The sequence below is a fragment of the Macrobrachium rosenbergii genome, chromosome 27, assembly GCF_040412425.1.
Source record: "Macrobrachium rosenbergii isolate ZJJX-2024 chromosome 27, ASM4041242v1, whole genome shotgun sequence".
NCBI classification, from domain to species: Eukaryota; Metazoa; Arthropoda; class Malacostraca; order Decapoda; family Palaemonidae; genus Macrobrachium; species Macrobrachium rosenbergii.
In genome coordinates, this window is record NC_089767.1 from 37,882,631 (window position 1) to 37,907,008 (window position 24,378).

The window sequence follows — 24,378 nt, forward strand, 5'->3', positions numbered from 1 at the left end:
ACTTTTGTGAAACGTTTATTCCACCGTGGGAATTTTCCATTTAATTTTTATGAGGCCGTAGTAAACCACAAATATAGAAGCCTTGGATATAGGAATTACTGCTTATGGTGAACCTAGTTCAGAAAACTTAATCGTATTTCATGTTTCTTGACATTATGTATCGGGTGAATTTTTCTGTATTTTTACAGAGATAAAGCTTTCATTTTGACATGAACACTTGCCAAGCGATACCTCTTTATTCTTGTTCCAAGTTTACAAATATTCAGTTTTAAAAGCAAAAACTATTGCCATACATATTTAATCCAGGATAGTGTATAGCAAAGTTCTTTTTGTCTTCTCCAGCAGAGGTTTGAAATGATCTCAGTCAGCAAAGGCTCAAGCAGTTAGATGATCTTGCTCTCTTGTCAGCGAGGCTGTTCCCTCCTTCACAATAACAAATACCCTAATGGCTTAAAGATCATAAGTGAGACACTAGCGTACATTTATCTGTATTACCCAAGAAGATCTATCTTCTGACTAGCCTATCCAGTGGAATACTGCATCCCAAAGCAAGTCCAAAGGTAAGCAAGTTTAGTTTACTGTTGATATAATGGAATTAACCTTGTCAGAAGAGAAGCTAGTATTTCTTCAAAACACATTTATTTGTGTAAGTACTTTTTCTGCATTTTATTTATCATCTCTTACATTTTTCAATTGTTAAGTAACATAGCTTAACAACACCACAGTATCATAGACCTTGTTTAAAAGATTTGTTTTTATATGAGAGGTGAAAATTGGAACAAGGTACTGTAGTTAAAATAGGACACTTGGGTAAGAAGAGGCCAAAGGGAACAGGTGAAAAATTAAGGATAGAAAGCATTGGAAAATTTTATAACAAACTCGCATTCAGTTTCAAAAGTCAGTTACCAGTTTGTCACCAGTGCCCTTCAGTCTTCCTTTATGAGTCATTTACATCCAAGCACTATCGTCTCTTGACTTTGATTGAATGATGTAATCGACCATCAAGAAAGATGAAAGTTGATCTTCACTCCGCTGTACATATTCTTTTCGAAGTCTGGTTATGTACTCAGAATCAAAATTGAAAGGCCTATGACACAGTCAGGGAGCAGGGAATCCATAAAGCAATGAAGTACATAATTTAAAGTTTGATGTGGGAGTTGCTGTTAATTATCCTGTCATTTTTAGCCAAGTAGAAGTTCCTCAAGGTTGTGTGCTATTTGACCCAGTTTGCTCTTGCAGTAAATGGCATATCATCTATAATTCCCACCATGTTCTCCATTTTCTGGGGCCAAAATGGTAATTGTTGAGAAAACATTAACTCACAATAGACAAAATTATTGCAGTAGTCAGACATGAATGGATTTAATTTCTTTACATGTAAGTTGGTTATTGTGCATTTTGGCTGTATTTGAGGAGTTCATCTGGACTGACCTATATATATTAAGTGTGAAAGGATCCCATGTGCACAAGAGGTTTGTTTCTGTGGTTAATCTTTGACCACAGGCTAACAATGGGTTGCTCATGAGAAATCACTAAAAGGCAAATGTTTGGAGGCAGTAGATATTTTAAAAGTACTTGCATATATGTCTTGGGTTGCAGATTGTCCAACTTTTTTCAGGCTATATAATATAAAGTACTCATTGAAATTTATGAATGGCATATAGAGTACGTACTTATTGAAACTTAATTGTGGCATACATCAATTTCATCCATATTGCCATACTGGCATTTAGATTTACCACAGGTGCTTTTAAATCCCCTTCAGTCCCCTTCTTGTTAGTTGATGCTTGGAAGTTGCCTCTAGACCTTCACTGACTGGGGGGTCTGTACTTGTTGGTATAGGTCGCAGATACTTCCTGATTCCCTTGCTTTAAAATTGCCTCAAAAGAATCAGTCTTTCATTATTATTAGACTCACCCATAGCATTCCCAACCTTTTAGGTTTAGAGTAAAGCAGATTTTAAATAATTTTAATGCCACAAGAAATTTGGTAGGTCATTTTAAACCCATAACCCCACCTTGGAAGTTATCAGAAGTGTCCTTTTACAGCCACTACATAGGAGCTAAAAAACTAGGATAGAGAAGAAATTTGGTCATTTTTTATGGAGCACAGCTTAGAGATTCATTTTATTGATGACTCCAAATCCAGCACTAGTGTTGGGTTTGGAGTAAACAGTAAAAGGTTTTAATTGTAAGGGTGCTTCTCTTGTGAAGGCCTCAAAGTTCACCGCAGAGGTGTATGGAATTTTACCTGCAATGTTAGAAAAAACTGTAATGGATGAAGGTAGTTTTAGTTTATCAGATGTTAAAAGTGCATTGCAAATGTGTTTTACAGAGCAGAATATCCACGTTAATTTTTGTTGGGTATTAGTACACGCTGGCATACAATTGAATGAAGTATCAGATAAACTTGCTCTGTAAACAGCAGTAAAACTGCTTTTTAAAGTGATTTTGTCATGCTCATGTTTGTCATGCTTCATCATGTGAGCATCATTACATGTATCTTCAAGATAACACAAAATTTACTGTACATTTATCAAATATGGTTTGGTATTTTAATTGACATCTACATATGTAATGCACTGTTGTTTACATTTTGTTGTCGTCAGGGTAAGATTACACAAAATTAATGTACAGGGTATTAAATACAGTTTGGTAATGTTATTGATATCTATGTATAATGCATTGTTGTGCTGTGTACTGTATAGTAGTAATTAATTTTTCCAGACGTGTCTATATGTACATACACACCACACTATGAAAAACACATTTGTGGCCCTCCCATCCTTACTCTTGTATGGTATTTTTTATTGACATTTACTTAATGCAGTACGGTACAGTTATGTAGTGTTACACAAATATTTGTCAGTTTGTATGCACGCATGTGTATATATGTTCATGTATGCATTTTCTTAAGGTATACTTCCAGTGCATTGGCTTGACCCGACCTCCAACCCTCTTTTCCTTTCAATATAATTAATTTATAAAGACTGGAGTTATGTTAAAAAAGAAATGCAAAATATAGTTTTTATATTGTATGAGTTTTGTGCATTTTAAAACTATTACAAACAGTTATATTTTAGCTAGGCTGTTATGTATATATTTTTAGAAGCAATTCATTTGCGAATATGTCTGAAATTGAATGATTAGTAAATTAATGTAAATTGAATAGTTGTTAGGAGAGGCCACAAAGTAATTGATACAGAATTTCTGTACACTACAGTATACAAGTTGGATCCAGGGCTTGTAGGCTATATGCCAATCTTCGTTACTAAGCAGTTTTTGTTAATTACTGGGAGGGCAGACCCACTAGTTGTGCATTAAGTAGAGGTGCCATTGTCTCAGACTGGGAAATAAGTGAATGATATGTCAATAATGGTGGAGCTTGGTAGGTTAAAATAGTGAGAAAGGATCACAGTTGAAGTCTCAGTATACTGTACTGTAGTAGTATGACAGGTGATGGGAAACAACTCTCTCTCTCCTCTGCAGATTTCCATACATAACTCACACAATTTCTTTGCATTCCTATCTTCAAGGAATCAATGTTTGTGGAGTGGTCACATCTGAATTTTTTTTCTTTAGATGGTCCAGTAAGCAGGGAGAGAGGAATTCTTAATGTCACGTACAGCACACCTTCAGCAAATCACGGAGTAGCCACACATTCATGAACTACCTTAGGATGCAAGTGTTGGCCTGGTTGCATATTGTTATAACCTCTGGTAACAATGGGATATGTAATATGTATTGGCAGAGTCACTGTCTTCACCATACTAGTCCCCCTCCTATAGGACATCCCACAAGGTTAGTCATTTGGTGCTTGTCCTCCTCTACAAATTGGCTTACATCTTTTGTAATTTTTCTCCTCTACAAATGGTACAATCCTGCGCTATATTTTGTTTATTCAAAGAGTACGCTTTGATTGGCGAACCCTCCCATTTCAGTTTAATTTTCAGGATTTTCTCCTTACAAGTATGACAGTCCATTTTAGCCTAGCCTTGGTTACCTTTGCATATCTCAGTACCCTGAGTTCTTAAAGGGATCTGGTGTTCATACCAGGGGTTTGTAGTGTCATGAGTTTTATAACTTAAATTGTGATTTAGGCAGTTTACAAGTAATGGATTTGCTGTAACACAGTCTCCCTCCCAACCTGCCTTTTTCTTGTAGCTAATTGTCCATAAAAAGTGAGGCTCTCAGTTGTCCAGAATCCCAGGATCTGCGAGGAACATCTCAGGGCTCTTGTCCAGCAGACAATCTCTTTTAAACTGGGAATTAATTTTTTAAGACTTTTGAAGCTCTCTTATGATGATCCTTCCTGTAGGTTTTGGACATTAGTCCACAGCTCTTCTTGTAACAGACTATAAACATCAGCAGTATCAGAATTGAATTGTTATCCAGTTCTTTCAGTTCCAATTCCTTCCTCTCTCCTTTTGTCAGCTTAATCATAACGTTTCTTCACTGAAATTTTCCATATGTTTTACGCAACCCTGTTAATCATTAAATGCCTTATTTCCATGATAAGGAAATCCCACTCTCACTGGACTTATATTAGTCATAAGATGGAGAAATCTTTTTCCCATAAGGCTCCATAGAGTATTAGTCTTAAAATTTGAAAGTATCTCTTTTCCTAGGACGCCATGGAGACAACACATCAGTTTCTAGGATGTTTGCTAGCCACAGTGTTTGTATTTATTAATTTCATTTTCATATACTTCACCTTTGTTTATTCATTTACTTCATTTTTTAATGTTATTGTTTGGTAGTGTTGGGATCATCATCATGTACAATACTGCTACTCACTGCAGGTTACTGTATTTATTTTCTCTATTTTCTCCCAGAGTTAATTATCTTTGGGGGATTCTGTTTGGATTAAATTTTTGCCTTTTAAGTCTGATAAAAGTATTTGCCTTTTAAGTCTGATAAAAGTAATGTACTTCTCATTGGAATAAGTAGTCTTGCACTCATGTCAACGGTATTTACATTGTATTCATCTTTCCTTGATAACATTCATTCACTTTATTGGTATTGGTGTTTTATTATTTTTGGTCCCTTACTTGCTTGGGTCATTATCACTGTGATGAAGAGTGAATGTGGTGATCTGAGACAGATATTGTATAATGTATACTTGGTTTCAGTTGTTTATCTTTAGTGTCAACATGCTTCATAGTACTGTACTTGCAAGGGTCTTCCTGGCAGAGCTTGCAACTCCTCCATTTCATGTTTGGATTGGGATCCTTGTTATCTTTGTCTATCATGCCAGATGTGACATATTGGGAGTGGTCACTGAACAATGGCTTTTTGCTGAGAAATAAATGAGCAATAATTGAAGATCCCAGCTGATAATTCCTTGGATTTATTGCTCAGTGTATTATCAGAATTTCCTCTTCCAGCTATTCCAGTTAAGCAACATGAGTTTGACAATTTGTTTTGGAAGATGGACCATGGTCAGTGGTAGCTCCAGCAACAAGTTTTATGACTGGTAGTGAGCTGGCTACCACCTCACGCCAAGCATGCTCGCTAGCTCGCAGATGGTGGCAAAATACGAGGCATCTCCTGAAGGGTGTTCTGGAACTGAACGACACTGGAACTACCACAAGACTGATCTAAGTAGGTAGGACTGGTGATAGGTATTTTTCTGATCCTGAACTGGCACTTTCAGCTGCAGTTGGGAGAGCCTGACTTTTGCTCTTATTCATCTTTAAACCTTTTCAGGTAGTACTATATCCTGCTGGTCACATCTTGGAGTCACTCTCAGATTTTATTGTAAGATTAATAGGGTTGTATGAAACCATTCTGAAACAAGTTTTTTTCACATGATCAAAGGAAATGGTATCCTAAACCATGCTTCTTTTTCACTTCATGGAAATGGTGAAGGAGTCGAGATGGTGCCCATAGGCAGGATGGAGTATGTAATGAGATTCTTCTGGACCTTGACTAATGCATGTCTAGACAGACTGGGATTTCTGGATCACGGAAGTCAGTCTGTTAAGTGTAGTCAGGTAGTGAAAAACAAATTTATAATTTTCTGAAAACACAGATTTCTTAACACCAATTCTTTGGACTCCATTTTCTCATCCCTTCAGACTATCACAGTCTAAATCATGAACAATCTGTTCATGTCTACCATAAGTTACAGTACAGTACTTCTGTTTGATTAGGTTAGTAATTTGCTACTTATATCAATCAAGTCTTGATAGTGTAACAGTTATTGTGACTTCTCTACAATAAGCTCAACACTGTTCAGTGTTCCAATTTAGACCTACAGGTAATCATCAAGAATTTCTACAGTATTTCAAGTTAGTTGAACAGACAAAGATCAGTAATATTTTATTTATATAGCTATATAAACATTTAACTTTCCAACATACACTTTAATTGTTCTGAAGACAAAAATGCATTTGTCTTCCAAATCATAGCTTGAATTCAAAACCCCAAGTTAATAAATTTGGATGTGGGTAGCATGTTTAATCAGTTCATAATTTACTAGATAAGATACCATTTTCACACTATAAGCTTAGTATTGCCATTTAAAAGTGCAGTAATCCTTATCAGCCCCTATTTCTATGCACACATGTATACTGTAATGATGGTACTACATATTTAATATTTCAAGTTGATGTTTGTTTATAAAGTTATAATTACAGTAGTTTGCTGTGAAATATATAAAAATGCTTATCTTAAGAGATGCAAACTCCAAGATCAGATAGATTTCCTTCAGATTACCAACAAATTTTAAGACATTCAATAATAACAGAATTATACTTGAAAACATGAATGAATTACCGAAACAATAAACTAATGATTAAAGTGACAACAGCACTGTTAAGTACGAGTCACAGAACAAACTAATTTCATATAAACATGACAGGGAAAAGGACTTTATAACAGTATACAGGGTTGTATAGTCTTGAAACTGCACTGTATTATAAAATACATTTAAATATAGAAATGTTAGTACCACCGGTTACTTTGTTTTTACATAAAAAAGGCACTTATAACTGCAAATGCAACTAGGTTTTACTAATCTTAGCTTCTCTTTTCTCTCTTAATATGCATTGACAGATCTGTTGGTAATGCCTGACTACTAGTGTTGTTGCTGTTACTACTATTACTATTGTTCAAGTTTGCAGCTGCTGCTGCTGCTGAAGCTGCAGACACCACTGCTGCTGCTGCAGCAGACTGCTGTAAAGCAGCTGATGTTAAAGCCATGGGGAGGGTGACTAGAGATCCTGTGGTGCTGCCATCTGAAAAGAGAAGAATTCAGAATGCTACTTTCAGCTTTTATTTCACAGGAAAATTTCTTATACTGGATATAATTCTCAAATTAAATAAATGAAGCTTTTTAATTTATGTAATTATCATACGCAAAGCATAGTCTCTAATTCTAGTACAGTAATACTCTATCAAAGATTGAGATTTGAGGAACAACAAAATTTCTCCACGAGCTTATTTTTCATATGAAAACATTGGACCTTAGTGCATTAAGCTTAACTGTTGTTTTACTAATGCTTAAAATGACAAATTTTAAAAGTAATTTGTATTTTTCCTAACATACAAAAAGTCAAGTATACCTTAGTATAACCAGACCACTGAGCTGATTAACAGCTCTCCTGGGGCTGAACCAAACCTGAGGTCTTTATATATGTAATTTACTTTCAGTGCAAGCTGGAGCCGGCCATTTAACCTAAAACAAGGTGGATATTGGTAGTTGGCTACTGACAGAAGGGGAGGAATCCCCTCCATCCAGTTGGTAGGCATTCACTTTACCTTTTGGATGAACCCATATTGCTGGGGACAATAAAGCTGAAGATAACGAACGGGTCTGTTCATTCAGTCCCTCTCCCCCCTTGCTAGAGAGAGGGTAGGAGTTGCATCTATTAATCCAAAAAGAACTAGATTATAGACAGGATACTCAGGCACCTAGAACACCTGCATGCAAGTCTGTCCAATATGTGACAGTTTGTTGACCGTCCCTTAGAAGGGTATAAGGGTATAAAAGAGAAGGTAGGAGGCCAGTCCCATAACACCCCCTTTGCAGCCGTATACCTTAGGCGAGATGCTTCCTGTCCTCAAGAGCTGGGTGATCTACATGACTGTTGAGCAGCCACCACAGAACCAAAGGAAAATAGTCTGAGGATCTATGGGCAACGTCCCGAAGGTAAAAAGGGGGCGAATGTGGTTTGTTTTGACTGCATTCCCGTCCTTAGTACCTGTCCGGCAGGTTCTTCCTGAATGCTAGGGGCAAACCAGTACCCCTGACCTTATGAAATCTCGCTTGGAACTTATGTTGCCCGCCATGTCAGCTATGAAGTACGTCCGTTTGATCATACATAAAGTTAAAAGAAATGGAGCTCCTAGACACCAATTCTTGGCCCAGTCGGAACCAAAAACAAGTTGTCGGCACTTGCAGTAGTTAGGAGGTGAAGTCCTAAGTGGTAATGCAAAAGGCCTTTGGGCACTTGGTAGTCTTCAGGGTCCTTAGAAACGGAATGCCTATTTCAGAATGCTTATTTATACACTGTTTATCTCCCAACAAATCAGGCAGAATGACGGGAAGCCGTAAGCCCAAGACTTGAATCATGGATGTGAAAGACATCTCCTAGATGCCAGCAGCATCTGGAATTCCCAGGAGGCCACTTATCCAAGTACTGACTAGCCCCAAAGTTTCTAACCATGGATGCGAAAGACGTCTGCTAGACAACAGCATCCGGTGTTCCCAAGAGGTCACCTATCCAAGTACTGACCAGACCCAGTCGTTGGTAAACGTTGCTGACCGGATAAGAATTGATGTTTTCAATGTGGTATGGTCAATGGCTGTTATGCCCACAGAGCCAAACAGTACCGGCTTCAGTGTGTCGAGATTGAAGGAATAACCCGACCGTCTTCCTAGATCGAACAATTCTTGGAAACTTTGAGGTGTCAAGACTAATTGTCACTCACACCGACCTTAGTGACCGAACAACACCACAGAACACCTATCATCGGATCCAGAGGCTTGGAGAGGTAAGGAGATTCAGGTTATTGAGGTGCAGCCAACCGTCAACACAATCGTTATGGCAGGATATGTTCTCTGACGAGCAATCCATCCACTACGAAACCTTCACATGAACAGGGGGAAAAAACTCATCCACTACGATACCTTCACATGAACAGGGGAAAAACTCTCAGTAGAGCTGTTGCGTTCTTCTCTAAACCTCCACATGGACGTGGATGGGGGTGCAGCCCTGGACGTGCCCTACCATGGCAACATTTTCGAGTGGGAATGTGAGGGAATGAAGAAATATTCACATACTTGACACTCATTCAGGCTAAGTAGAAGAAACTCCAAGTGTATGTCCATACACAGGGGACGGAAGAAAACAGCGAAAACCACCAAAGAGTTGTATCTCGGTTGTGCAGCAATTGTACAAAGGGCATGGCAGGCAACATCTGCATGGCCATGCATTTTCATCTTTGCAGAGCGAATCTTGGCTAAGAACGAATGGAAAGCTGCAGAAACGTAAAAAAAGTGCATTTTCATCTTTGCAGAGTGAATCTTGGCTAAGGACAAATGGAAAACTGCACAAACAAAAAAAAGTCACAGCCATGCAACATTATGGCAAGGGCAAGGCTACATCTGCCTACCCCAGGCCTCACTCTTCTTCCTTATACAACTTGAAGCGAAAAACAAGGTCATGCAAAATTGCACAGCCATGAATTCTTCCTTCCTTGGAGAGTGTATCTCCAGATTAGATGTCCAGAAATTGTGGCAACATTACTGGAAACAGCAACCAGGAATTGTTCTTGAAGGAAAATGTAGGGAAGAGAAGTTCTAGAATGCTAGGAACTACTCTGGCACTGAAGAAATGCTCGTCCATGTCCTGAAGGACAACGGGAGGAAGGGGAAAGACGACGATCTGGGTGGGAGCAGCACTGACGGCAGACGCATGGTGGGGGAGGTACGGTATGTCCAGGGAAGACATGGTTCTGGCCTGCAGCAAAGACAAAGGAGAAGGCTCGACCTCTGCCAATCCAACGTCGAAAGATGGGCTGGATGAAGAAGCTCTTGAAGCTATGAGCCACAGCAACGAAGCACACACACCCGAACCAGAACGACTGGCTGAACTTGGCTTGTTGGCTGCAGCTCCCGATGGCGAGTCAATCTTCCTCCAGTCACCACGTATTCTTCCACCTAACATCTCTAGAAGGGCAAGAAAGACTGACGGAGAAACTGCAATACAGCATACAGCAACAAAAAGCTTCCTGGAACTTATCCTTCAAAACAGGAAAGAGCAATGGCCATGAGAAGAATTCCTAATATTCTAGTGGAGGCAGCCTTTTTTGGCATTCTTATAAACTTCTGGAGATCTGATGAAGAGGCAGGTGAGGAGGAAGAAAAGGAAGAGTAGAAAGATAAACCACTGTGGCAACACTAAAGAGCTTCATGACCTTAAGTGCCATATTTCCTGACATTCAAGAGACAATGTTTTCCTAAAATAAGTTCCTGAAATTTACTATGCATCCTCGAAACCAAAGGTTAAGTTTTTAATAGGCGTATCCTAATCCCTTTGGAAAATTATCTTAGCTAGACAAGAATTACCCTGTTCCAAAGATTCATTTCTACATTGGCAGATTATGTTAACTCACAAATGAGTAGTAACTTAAATGTTGCATAAAAATATTACTATAATGATCAATCACCCTGCTTTTAAGGTACAAAAGCTAACAAAGTATAACTGTGGTATGTTGGAGGGTTTAAAGTTAAGTATACCTTAGTTTTATCAGACCACTGAGCTGATTACCAGCTCTCCTAGAGAGGGCTGGCCCGAAGGATTAGACTTATTTTACGTGGCTAAGAACCAATTGGTTACTTAGCAACGGGACCTACAGCTTATTGTGGAATCCGAACCACATTATAGCGAGAAATGAATTTCTATCACCAGAAATAAATTTCTCTAACTCTTCATCAGCCAGCCGGGGGAATTGAACTCCGGCCCATCGAGTGACAGTCTGCAGCTCTACCGGCTCACCCAATGGAGAGCTGTTGGCGGGTTTAAATGGTACATTCTTACAATAGCATAAGCCTACTCCAATACACTACCATAGCCTTAAAACACTGCAGCTCCAGCCATTTGCACTCACTGAGACATTTGTAGTAGAAATTCTTTAGAAGTACAGCTTGTTGCTGGGTAATTCAAGCTTTTCAATTTATTAGAACTTCAAAAGAGCTTATTAAATATTATAATCAATGGACTTGAAAAAACAAAGCAAAACAAAAGGCATTATGGTACAGTAAAGTAAAACAACAGACTTGTGCACTGCAGGGCCACAATTTTTCATAATTAATACAGTATAAAAGGCAATACACGTGTATACTGAACTGTATGTATAAAAACATTAATCCAGAAATGAAATTCTCAACTTATATCTGTACTGACTTACATCTATGTTCTGGCACTTAATCCAGTCTTAAGTTATACTATCTACTACACATGTTTTGAAGGTTAAATTGGCTAACATAATGAAAAAAGACACCAATACAAGAGTAATGAAGTCATATCTGAAAAGAAGTGATGAATTTTAAATAACTTCACCTATGATGAATTTGAAAATCCTTAACTAAATTAATTACTGAGCTAACAAATACATTTAGTCAGCTTAATCATTACTTACTTTGGTCATGTGCTACCTGTAGCCCATGGGGAAGGTTGAGAAGAACTGGTGTACTACCTTCAGGTAATGAATTCTGAGAGGCGGCATATACCACACCACCAGGTGCTGCATACATCACAGAGCCTCCAGTGCCTCCAACCATCATACTTCCCCCTGGAATATGGTTATAAGTAGTGCTTAAAAGGAACCATTCAATGAACAAATATCTTCTAAATTTTCTCCTCTGAGGTGGCATGTTGTTTAGAATACTGTCCTCAGATATATCAAATAAATCTTTACATTAAGCTGTAAGTAATTCAACTACAACCACTTACTAACTTCAATAAAAATTAGACTAAACCCACAACTCCAACTAGATAAAAACTTCTTTCAGGTTTATTTATTGTATCATGACATTTAGAAATGCACCAAAAGTGGTGTACTGCCATTTTTAAGTATTTAAATTAATAAGGAAATAAACACCGAAATAAAAGCTTGGTATTAAAGGACACCACAAGAAGAATATCAATAACTTCTCTCCATCAGTGCACCTCATGTGGTACACTCTAGCATATACAAAAGACTGTTTGCAGCATCCCCTAAGTCCCTAGCTGCACCCACTTTCTAGCCTTGTCTAGTACTTTGCCTCCATTCTGGCTTTCTTCCTTCCATCTTGCTGTACAACCTTCCAACTCCCTCTTTTCACTGTCTTAATTACTGAATGGCTAAAGGTGCCCCAGTACTTGGTTTTATAGACAAATTTTCATAAGTCAAGTAGTAATTTTTGCTAAGATGTTGTCTTCTACTGCAGACTGAAAGGTTGTCTGTCATGATCTTTAAACTCTGAAAGGCAACCCACAAGAGGACTGAGAAACTTAGGAGACTAATAATTTTTAAAGTATAGGGAGGGTCTACATAATGAAGACTGCATGGCTGGAAATAAAAAAGCACCAAATATACAAAGATGTAAAGGTTATGAGTGACTTAAGAATGAAAGGTAAAACTTATCTGTACAGTAATACCTTAGGGCATGTACTCGTAAATAAAACTTTTGACTACTTGTAATTTCTGTCTACATTGCAATGTCCCATTGATGGTTTTACCCTCAAATATATCAAAATCTTCTTCATTATTAAAACTGACTGATCCATGTGTCAATCTATTTAAAAAACAATAAGACAAATCAATAGTCATCGTATACTTATTCAATGAAAAATCTGCAAAAGAGCAGTTTAAATACTAACCTGATAGGGTAGTTGCAGTGTTAGTAGAGGTTGTTTTTGAAGTAACAGTTGCTGATGGAGCTGTACCAACAGCAGTAACAGTAGTGACGTGGGGCCGGTTTACAACTGCAGCTAGGGTCACATGTTGTAAGCCTACAGCAAGGAACCACCATCGCAACACAAGCAACTCTTAATTAGTATGGTACTCTTTAAAGCTCACACTGTAAGTTGGCTAAATCTGTGCATTCACTTGTAGAGTCAAATCTTATGGCAAAAATATGCATAGTTGTGTATATTGTAAAGAAAGTAAGCACTCCTTAATATGGAGATTGCGTTCACAGACTGTTCCTGAAAACTGAAAGCATTCTTTCCCATGTGTAACTATGAAATCTGATGCCAAAAATCAGTATACGTTTTGCAGCTGCCTGACAGGCTAGTGCTTTGTGGATGATCATTCAATGTGTCCCTTATCAATTCACTTTACATTAGTCTCACTGAATGTATGGGTTATAAGAGTAGAAGACAAAGTAAATTGTATTTCTGACTGCTTACATTAACAGCACCAGAAGTTTTCTCAATAATGCATTGAGAACTGTGCATCCTATACAATTCTTGTTATCTTTAACCTTTGGCATCTAATGTGGGTGTGCTGTGATAACGGATTTTTATGTCAGCATCTATGTTCAATACAGTAATTTCATCATGTACATCCTTTATGGTTACTGTACTGTGTACTGTACACCAGCTTTCCTGCACATTTACTGATAATTTACATAATAAATATGCTCAGTTAGTTTGCAATTTTATTTTCTTAAACCATTTGGCTAGTATGTCAAGCAGTGTATTACTGGAATCTGGTACCACTCAAGCATAATTAGTGACTGTGTTAACCAATTGTATTGCAAGATACTTTTTTCACTAAAACATTTCCATTGCCAAGAGTATAAGTCTAGCAAAAGAGAAGAAATGACACTACAAGTGAGACTTTTCAAACCAGTAAAATTCTTTAAAACAACCAGGTCTACTTGGGCTTAAGGTACATTTGTTAGTAGTGTACTTGAAATGATTTAGTGAATGTATTCAGAAATGTAACAAAATTATTAATGACAAGCAACACACTCAGACTGTCAGTGAGAAATAAACGGTACTGTATATACTGCCCTCCCGCCCTCAAGCAAATACAGCAGTTACAATCCAACTTAACTTACACAACTCACCTCCTTGCCCCTCAATAAGAAGGACTTAGCAGCATTTACATACCAATATATTTTGAAAGATTTTTCATCACTATGGCATTCCTGTTAAACAGTGCAAGTATAAAGCTAATTGAAAATTTCCTTGACTGAAGAGTCTTGCTAAGGACATTTGCCAAAATTTAACAAAATCCTCAATTATTTCTGGCATGGTTTGTAAAAGGATATTGTGTCAGCTTTTGTAGGGCTTGTCATACTTGTCAGAAAGTTGGTCAACTAAGTTAGGAACTCCTGTGATCCACACCACCTTGTTCCAGCCTTTGGTTACCCTTTCAACGAAGTGATCATGTAAGCCCTCCCCCAAGGGGGAAAAATAAGGTAATCAGCAAATGCTAATAATCAAGTGGGCTGCTGTAGGATGCCAATGAAATTAATTAGTCCCTTCAAATTAGTTTTTGAACAGATCCTGAAGGCAAACATGACAGAGTACCGGGATCAAATGGTGGAACTGGGGGACATTCCCAAAACTACACTGTGGAGCAGTATTTAAAGGTTGGACTGCAAGGTGGAAGAAGGAAGTGAGAATGAAGGTTGAGTAAAAGGCTAAGAAAGTATGTCAGCTAAGGTAGTGCACCTCAATTTTGCACAACAAAGTTTGAAAAAATAAACTGTAAAGCAGAACAAATGCATATAGTTTAAAATAACACGTGAAAAGGAAATGTCCCAATGTCATAATGGGTACTCCAATAAATGGATGAGCTGACATATTTGTTAATCAGTTCATAACTGACAAATTCAGATTTACACCTGATGGACATGAATCTGACCAGGTCTTATGTTGGGAAGTTTCTAAATTACTTATGCAAGCAATACGATCCATTCAATTCTTGAGTAAACACTTGGTAAAGTATCTGAACTGGGTTTAATTTTTTTTTTTAACTTGCAGAGAATTTTGTTAGATACCTGTCACAGTACTGTTCACTATGCCCTACTTTAAAACGGTTAAGAATAAACGTCACTGTTAGCTTAAGTTGAATTAGCTGCTGTAAAAATGCAATGTGGAGATTTCTCACTGCCAGTCTGAAAGAGCCATTACCATAAAACAACTTAAATGATTAAAAATCACAACATAAGAAAAACACCTAATACACAAAAATACCTAAAAGGGCTCAAGTGTATACACACCTTTGCATCATCAATAACTATTACTTATTCTTGCCTTAAATGTTTCTCATCCCTCCTTACATTATCTGCACACACACACAAAAACGAATGGCAAAACCAGAGTGAGCTAATTAAAATATTTTTGCTATCCTCCTCACTCGGGCTGGTATTGCTCTTGCCTGCTTTGCCTGATACATATTCTTCGCAATTTTTCAATGGATTTACTGATAAAAAATTTAGTTACACAAGTACAAAGTAAATAGAGTATATATATATATATATATATATATATATATATATATATATATATATATATATAATGTATAGTATAAAAACTATTCAAAATATACAGAATCTAACCACTTCCTGGAAATCCTAAGCGGGGGAGAATGTATGCCACCATATTCGAGAACAAAATTTGGACTCGGCAATTGCATGACCCGGCATAATTATAAACCCTACCTTAAATTGTCAAAAAAAAAAAAAAAAAATCAACGAAAAACAAACAATTATCGCTACTGAAAAGGGAAAATAACTTAGAGCGTCAGGAATGAACAAATAAATTTTGTTAAGGGTGAAATCAAATCTTTCTCATACCGTTCATCCACTTCATGTGCATGTAAAAACCAAATCAACCCTTTTTATTGCAAAAGCGTACAAGCGATCTTATTGATGATCTAGCTATATGTCAAAATCAACTGAGGTCTAATAGCTGACTTAAAATACGATTGCAGATAAGCACAACACTTATTTAGGCTGTCTGCTTCAGTTTAAGAACAATCTCGCTGAACCCTTTCCCTCCGCTGACGACGATGACGTCATCGTTGGCAAAAACTAAACATGAAGTTGGAAGCTGACTGGGTCTAACTTCGTTTTCCATCGTGGTTATTACATTGATGCAGAATGAGTTGGATTTTAAAACGTATTTATGACTTATAAGCCATACCTTTGCTACGCATCTAGTTTATCTATTTTTTTTTTTTTTTTGCTTAGGTCTAGATTTTAGTTCAAACAACATTATTAGATAAACGCACAAATGAGCTCTAGTCAAAGGGTTAATGTAAAACAAAGGTTTCCAGACACAGCCAAGGGATGATTCAACAAATTACCTGCCACAGAAGGTGCTAAGACTATCCCAGGCGGTAGATGGACTGGCAGGGCCTGGCTGACGATGGCATGAGCAGGTTGTCCTCCCACACCAACTCCCGCCGGAGTAGGGGTAGGTGTATCCGAAGGTGTCGGAGGCGATGAGGAATCCGAAGCACTCGAGGACCCCCCTCCGAGATATTCCTCTCGTACTAGGTCCTGCAAAGATGGCGACGAATGTCAGATACATAATCTACGATTTGCTTACAATTGAACATGACTATTCATAAATGCAGAATCCACAAGTCACTTTTGACCATATAAGTATGCAATTGTTATAACCACAATGCCCCCTTAACTTCTCGCATTCTTCACACATTTTGGATAAGCCTGTCACTACACTGTTAAAGCTACTAGACCCAATACCGTCCTCCTGCCTGGTATATGATGAAGGAAAAGTAATCGAGTGAGAGAAATAAAACCTGATGTACAGTTATTTGCCATTCCTTACAACCCATTTGTACTGCGGGTATCTAATTACGTGATAAAGAGTCAATAGACAAATGTGGCATGTTTATCCAACAAAAGACGACTATGTTGAGTTATCTGCCAACTTCGTCAGTTTCCTTATTTCAAGAGACATTAAATAAAAAATTCTGGATGAAAATAGACTATGGTATCAAAGTAAATGCGCTGTTACTGCTAAATAACTTACTTTCTTTTCGACTAAAAAAACTTTACGTTTCCCTTCTCATTTCTATTTTCGCCAGTCCTAAGACTTTTCCCCTCTAATTTTACCGAGTGTTAAACGGACAATCCTATATAATCCTGTGTTTACGAGCAACTTTAAAAAGGCACGATTTCATCACCTTCCATTTTGCTGACTGAGAATTAAGATTAGTTTGGGGGCTTTTTATGACAAACGATTCTTCTTCACATCTCTCCTACAGTAGGGGGGTAGCGCCGACAGTGCACCTCATGCGGTGCACTGTAGTAGGCATTACTTGAGGTTCTTTGCAGCGTTCCTCGGCCCCCTTTCGTTCCTTTTACTGTACCTCCTTTCATATTCTCTTTCTTCCATCTTACTTTCCACCCTCTCCTAACAATTGATTCATAGTGCAACTGCTTTGAGGTTTTCCTCCTGTTACACCTTTCAACCCTTTTACTGTCAATTTCCGTTTCTGAGCTGAATGACCTCATAGGTCCCGCCGCTTGGCCTAAGGCCTTTGGCCTAAATTCTATATTCAGTTCACATCCCTCCCTCAAAGCATATTTTGTATTGTTGACAACCTTCACAAAATGCAAATAAGCATATTTCTTTAAATAAAGAAACCATTATATTTATGAACTTTATATAAACAAAAAGCACCTCAGTGTCCCCCCCCAAATCAATCTCTCTCTCTCTCTCTCTCTCTCTCTCTCTCTCTCTCTCTCTCTCTCTCTCTCTCTCTCTCTCTCTCTTCTCGGCTTTTTAGCCTCTTAAAAAGTAAGTTAAATGTACCCACAATAACTTGAGTAATTTGAGTCGTGAATATATATATTATATATATATATATATATATATATATATATATATACATACATACATACATATACAATATATATACACAGTATATATATATTATAATATACATACATAAATTAGTGTCCTCACGAAGAATCAAGAAATGCTAGGGGGACTAATTAATAATTAGCAACAAAAGCCAAACATGTTTTGACTCAGAGCATGGGACCCCTCAAAGAGAGAAACAAACCAGACCACCAAAACAACTCACAAGAGAATTGTCAATGAAAAGGCAATACAACAAAATAGACAACTTGAAGAAGCGCAAGAGACTGGACGAATCTCAGCTGCGTACCAGGATCCTGATCTGTACTCCTGACTTCTAAAGACACTCGAAATATATACACTTCTAAAGACACTCAAAATATATATACAGTATATGTATGTATGTATATATATATATATATATATATATATATATATATATATATATATATATATATATATATATATATATATATATATATATATATATATATATATATATAAGTAGATTTCTCCATAGCAATTTAAAAAAAACCTGATTTCTTAACAGCAAGGCCTAGCTTACTCTCATTAAAATCGTGGTGGTTCGACATGTGGTTACAAATATACATATATGCACACGTGTATATATGCATGTATAATTTATATGCCAAACTTCACTCTGTGATCAATTTCTGTAGCCCCGTAATAATAGCACTCCGAGTTCAAAATCACCGTAATACCTCTAAATTTAAGAAGTGGCATCTTCGTCTGTGTATTTGTGAGAGTTCACAATCATTATAGAAGTTTTTCCCTACACGTGAATATCTACATCTAAAGCACGTATGGACTGAGATACTAATACATCCTTAACAATCCAGAAATCACCATTAAATCAGTCTTCCCTAAATATAAACGATGTACCCTTGTGACCACCTGACTACAGTTAAATTCCGCCCCACAGAGCAGGGTTAATGGAAAGTGCTATACAGTATAATCGAAAACTAGGAAATACAGGTCCTTTACCTGCAGGTGCTTTACCCGAAAATCATCCGCTTCCAAGGACCTCTCAGGGTCCCCCGAAGGTCCTCAGAAGGTCCCTCACTGTCCCTAACACCCACTGATGACGAAGAACCCCCCTGAGGCTGTTGGACAATAACGGGGCAACGTGTGAACCAAATATAGCCAAAGCCGGGTAAGGCATGGCGGTCGCCCTAATATAGATAGAAAGACCACGAACCACCGGGGCTGGCCAAACCCCCTATATCACACCCCCCTCTTCCCTCTCCAATTCCCCCCTACCCTTCTCCCAGTGTGTCTCCTCCTCCCCACCTCCTCCTCTCCTTGGCCAACAAATACTATATGTTAAAACGAATACTGAAGAACATAGTTCTCCTCTTACAACTTCAGATTATTTCTAGGTCGGCAGGACGCTCGATTTCACTTAGTTCTTCGGGTTTAAACGAATTCAAGCTCGATAAAAATCAAAATCCACATTAATCATGTTCCGTATGAAGTGTCGACAACTTCTGTGAAACCGATAACGGAAAAACAATGACAACAATAATAGTATTTCGCCGAGTAATGTTCAATTTTTGATGTGATAAAGGAAATTACTATATACTTCATATGCACGCATACAATATTTAGCAAACAAGAGTCCTACAGGCTTCTGTTTACTCTAGGAATGCTGCATTGCAATTCTGAAAACATGGTTAAGTATATGTACAAATTACCCATTCCTGCAACCTTACAAACACATAAGATATACAGAAGGATATCAGTTATATAAAACTACCGTACTTAAGAAACCTCAAGTTCGAAATACGAAAATTCCTACAAATATTAATAAATACCCAGCCAAGTAATTAAAGTCTGCCTTACTAATAAATTTACAATTGCCTCTTGCCTAGGCAAGGAAGAATCCCTATTTGTAACTTTATCTTCATTTGTTGTTTACCAGATCACTTTGTCCTGGGTGTTACGCCAGTTATATTGGAGAAGGGATTACGGGGCTATGACTAAGGGAGGGGGGTAGGGATGGGATGGGTTATGGTCAAGGCGGTTAGGCTAGGCTACAATAATATGGGGTGGGTATTTCGAATGTGGACAGTGAAAACTACATGGAGTTTTTCTCTTACAAAACCGCACCTCGTTCACGAATCCCAAGGATTTCACTTGTAATTTCAGTTACAATTCCTACTCGGCAGTATAAAACAGGAACACACAAGTCTGTAATATTCCATCGCTACGAAGAACTCGCATTTCAAGTTTCCCCACCTCGACAACACCTGACCACTTCGGACACCAGAAAAGAACTGAAAGTCACAGTACCGTAAGTCAGTAACTGAAAGGGACTGACTTCAACTGTCCGAACCACTGGTGTTACAGCACGCGTACTCCAAGCTTTTAACCACTGGCTCCTACGAAGTTTAAGATGGTCGGCAGTTAAACCAAGAAGTCTTCAATGCTTCTTTACAAAGGATGCTTATTACGCATTTGTCATCTCGCATTTCATACTGAAGGAGGAAGTGAAGATGGCAATTATATCAGCACAATACTCCATTTCAACAGGTTCGGACTATCTCTAAAAATTAACGATCATTTTCCCACAATTCCTCGTTAGAAAAGTAGTTAAAAGTTTAGGATTTTATCGTGCAGAATTGGATAATAAATAAAGATCAGACGCCGATGCTAATGCTGCGTACTTGTTACTCATGGGTATTACTTTTGTTTTCATTTTAGCTAAGTAATGTGTGCAAATAAGGTGCAGTAGACGTAACACTGGGTAATTTCTCCGGGGGGTGAGCATTCTGTTATTACAGTGGTAATTGTAACAAAAAACCTGTTTATTATTATTATTATTATTATTATTATTATTATTATTATTATTATTAGCAGCAGCAGCAACAGCAGTAGTAGTACTGACACTCAACTTTTGAAAACAAAATATGAATACTGGAAATCTCTCTAGACAATTTTCACCCATCTCTCTCTCTCTCTCTCTCTCTCTCTCTCTCTCTCTCTCTCTCTCTCTCTCTCTCTCTCTCTCTCTCGTACAGGAGTGAATTATCTACCCCTCGTTAATAGGCTTATTGAAACTGAAAAATAGGTCGCCAGTTATCTTAATTGTAACCTTTGGTGTAATTGAAAGCATTGATCTTCGTTAGAAGGTGACGGCTGTGGGTTTCTGGCAATCAATTCCTGGGACACTATCTCGAGCGCACAGGTAGAAGAGGGCGCGGTTGAATGATACTTTTGTGTTTTCTTAGGGGATAGCCTAATGTTCTACTTTTTCTAGTTATATATATATATATATATATATATATATATATATATATATATATATTTATATATAGACTTACATACACACACACACATATATATATACACTTACATATATATATATATATATATATATATATATATATATATATATATATTTATATTATAGACTTACATACATATGTACACACATATATATATATAAAATAATATTTTTATACACATGAATTATGTTTCATGCCTTATATATATTATTTATATATTAAAATAATATAATATATATACTGTATACATATGTATATATTCATATGTATATATATAATAATACTGTGATATACATTAATAATAATAATAATATCAACTCCAGATCAACCTAGAACTGATTAAATAACAACTTATAAATTCCCAGTTTTACAAATATTAACCTTTTATTAGGAACTACTTCCTTTACAACACGTTATATTACTTTTATTATTATTATTATTATTATTATTATTATTATTATTATTATTATTATTATTCGGAAGATAACCCCTGCTCCTATGAACTGAACTGGACTGAATGTAGAATTTAGGCCAAAGGCCAAGCACTGGAACCTAAGAGGTCATTCAGCGCTGAAACGGAAATTGACAGTAAAAGGTTTGAAAGGTGTAACAGGAGGAAAACCCCAAAGCAGTTGCACTATGAATCAATTGTTAGGAGAGGGTTAAGGAAAGTAAGGTGGAAGAAAAAGAATATGAAAGGAGGTACAGTAAAAGGAACGAAAGGGGTTGCAGCAGCTAGGGGCCTAAGGAAGGCACGCTGCAAAGAACCTCAAGTAATGCCTACAGTACACCGCACGAGGTGCAATGACGGCACTAACCCCCGCTAATCCTCTACAGGGCCAATTCGTATGGAAGAAGTCCACCAAAGGGGGTCAATGATTTGAAATTCAAGAAGGTTATAAAGAATATTATGGTGTTAATTTGAAAGAGGTAGCAAAAAGTAACATGTACTACAGAAAGGAGAGATCAGTTATTAAAAAATAAACTAAAAAAATATAAATTAAGATTCCCGCTAATTGTTCGAGTTGCTGTACTCGACACAGAAGCTCTGGCTTCAGACAGCTGAAACAAATGGCTGCAATCAAGTTAACAGGTTGACATCCTTCCCCAGGTACATCCGAACGACTTGTACATTAATTTCAGAGTGATACAACTTAACAGAAAACGCACAGGAAGATTATACTGATATATTTTGACCACAGGTATTATCTGAATAGGTCTTAATTATGGTCCTGGTGTATTGTACTACAGTATTAAGAATATTATGTATAATGAAATATCGTACTTCAAATTTCACTCAAGTTTGATTCACGTATATATATATATAGTATATATATACATATAGATATTAAATTTTTTTATCACACCGTGATTTATATACAATCATGAAGCTACAAATGTCGCTTAATATCAAATTCACCCTACCTCGGGAATATCCCCGATGTTGAATGATCACGGAAGGGGAATTTATAAGTGATAAATGGATTGGTACTGCCGAGGTGTTTCGTGGGTTCGAGACTCGGCAGTACCAGTCCATTTATCACTTATAAATTCCCCCTCGTGATAATTCCCCACCGGGGATATTCCCGAGGTAGCGTGAATTTGATATTAAGCGACATTTGTATGCTTATATATATATATATATATATATATATATATATATATATATATATATATATATATATATATATATATTTGCATATATACGTATATATAAATATGTGCACATATGTATATAAAAATATGTATATATATGTACATATAAATATGTATATTTAAGCATATATATACTCAGTACATACATATGTGTATATAATATATATACACACACACACACACACATATATATACACACACATATACACAAGAAAACCCACAGAGATGGTCACTAGGATTTTTTGCTATAGGTAAGCGTAAAAGAATAATACATAATTCAGATATTATAAAATAATTAACCAGATATTGTATGGGCCACTCAAAAATCACGAAGGAAAAAATTTAATGTTTAAGATAGATGGACATGAAACAAACTTTTGTTTTTTTTAAGACCTTTAGGCAATAAAAATGTATTATACATATCACTGAGGACTAACTGGTCCATCTGAAATGAAATTCGACGTTGCAACAACGACGGTCAAACATTTTTCATTCCAGTACGTTGCGGTCAATAAATGTAAAACTGATACATAAAGCAATTGATAAATATGAAACTAAATAAATAAAAGGATAAATAACTGCTTATACAGTATTCACAAAATTGGGCCACATTATCCGGAAGGGTGAAATCTTCATTTAATAAGACTAGCCTCTCTCTCTCTCTCTCTCTCTCTCTCTCTCTCTCTCTCTCTCTCTCTCTCTCTCTCTCTCTCTCTCTCTCTATATATATATATATATATATATATATATATGATCAACATTCTTAGTATCGTTCAAACCACCTTCAAACCGAACGACGATTGTGAAAAAATATATATATATGAGATGACAATACCATTACGACTCGAATACCTGAAGGTGTTTTGCATTCCGAAGCAAAGTAAAGTGCAAACCGCAAAGTTGCTCGCCCAGCGAACGTTGCAAAACGCAGACAAAACTCTTGCAAGAGCATAACTTAGTAGAGAAGACAATGAAGGCTTAATTACGATGTTATGTAATTTCTGGACTGGGTTTGTATGGAAGGATAAAACGCTAATCATTTTTCTTAGAAAGGTTTATATTTGTCGTAATTTTGACTGTAAATAAGTGACAAAGGTATTTGCGTAATTTTTATTTGTTGTAATATTGACTGTAAAGTGACAAAGGTATTTACGTAATTTTTATTGTTGTAATTTTGTCTGTAAATAAGTGACAAAGGTATTTACCTAATTTTCATTTTTTGCAGTAAGGAGTGTAAATAAGTGACAAAGCTATTTACGTAATTGTTATTTGTTGTAATTTTGTTTGTAAATAAGTGACAAATCTATTTACGTAATTTTTATTTATTGCAACTTTGACCGTAAATAAGTGACAGCTATTTACGTAACTTTTATTTATTATTATTAGGACTGTCAATAACTGACTAAGCTATTTACATAATTTCTGTGTTGTGATTAGGACTGTACGTAGCTGAAAAACATATTTACATAATTTTTATTTGTTGCAGTTAGGACTGTAAATATCTGAAAAACCTATTTACATAATTTTTATTTATTGCAGTTAGGACTGTAAATATCTGAAAAAAACTATTTA

General features: G+C 36.7%; 1 protein-coding gene across 2 annotated transcripts in view; it reads right to left on the minus strand.

The window, feature by feature from the left end:
* Positions 1-6,310: 6,310 nt before the first annotated feature.
* LOC136853666 (serum response factor-like) overlaps positions 6,311-24,378 on the minus strand; it is a 455,910-nt gene continuing 437,842 nt past the window's right edge. Inside the window, exons 3-6 of one of the 2 annotated variants that reach the window (XM_067129593.1) lie at positions 16,317-16,512; positions 12,872-13,003; positions 11,649-11,801; positions 6,311-7,240 (exon numbers count right to left, since the gene is read on the minus strand). In XM_067129593.1, the coding sequence (XP_066985694.1) occupies positions 7,023-7,240; positions 11,649-11,801; positions 12,872-13,003; positions 16,317-16,512 (699 nt within the window). In that variant the 3' untranslated portion in view covers positions 6,311-7,022. The remainder of the gene's footprint in view (positions 7,241-11,648; positions 11,802-12,871; positions 13,004-16,316; positions 16,513-24,378) is intronic. The other variant, XM_067129594.1, reaches the window with a different exon arrangement.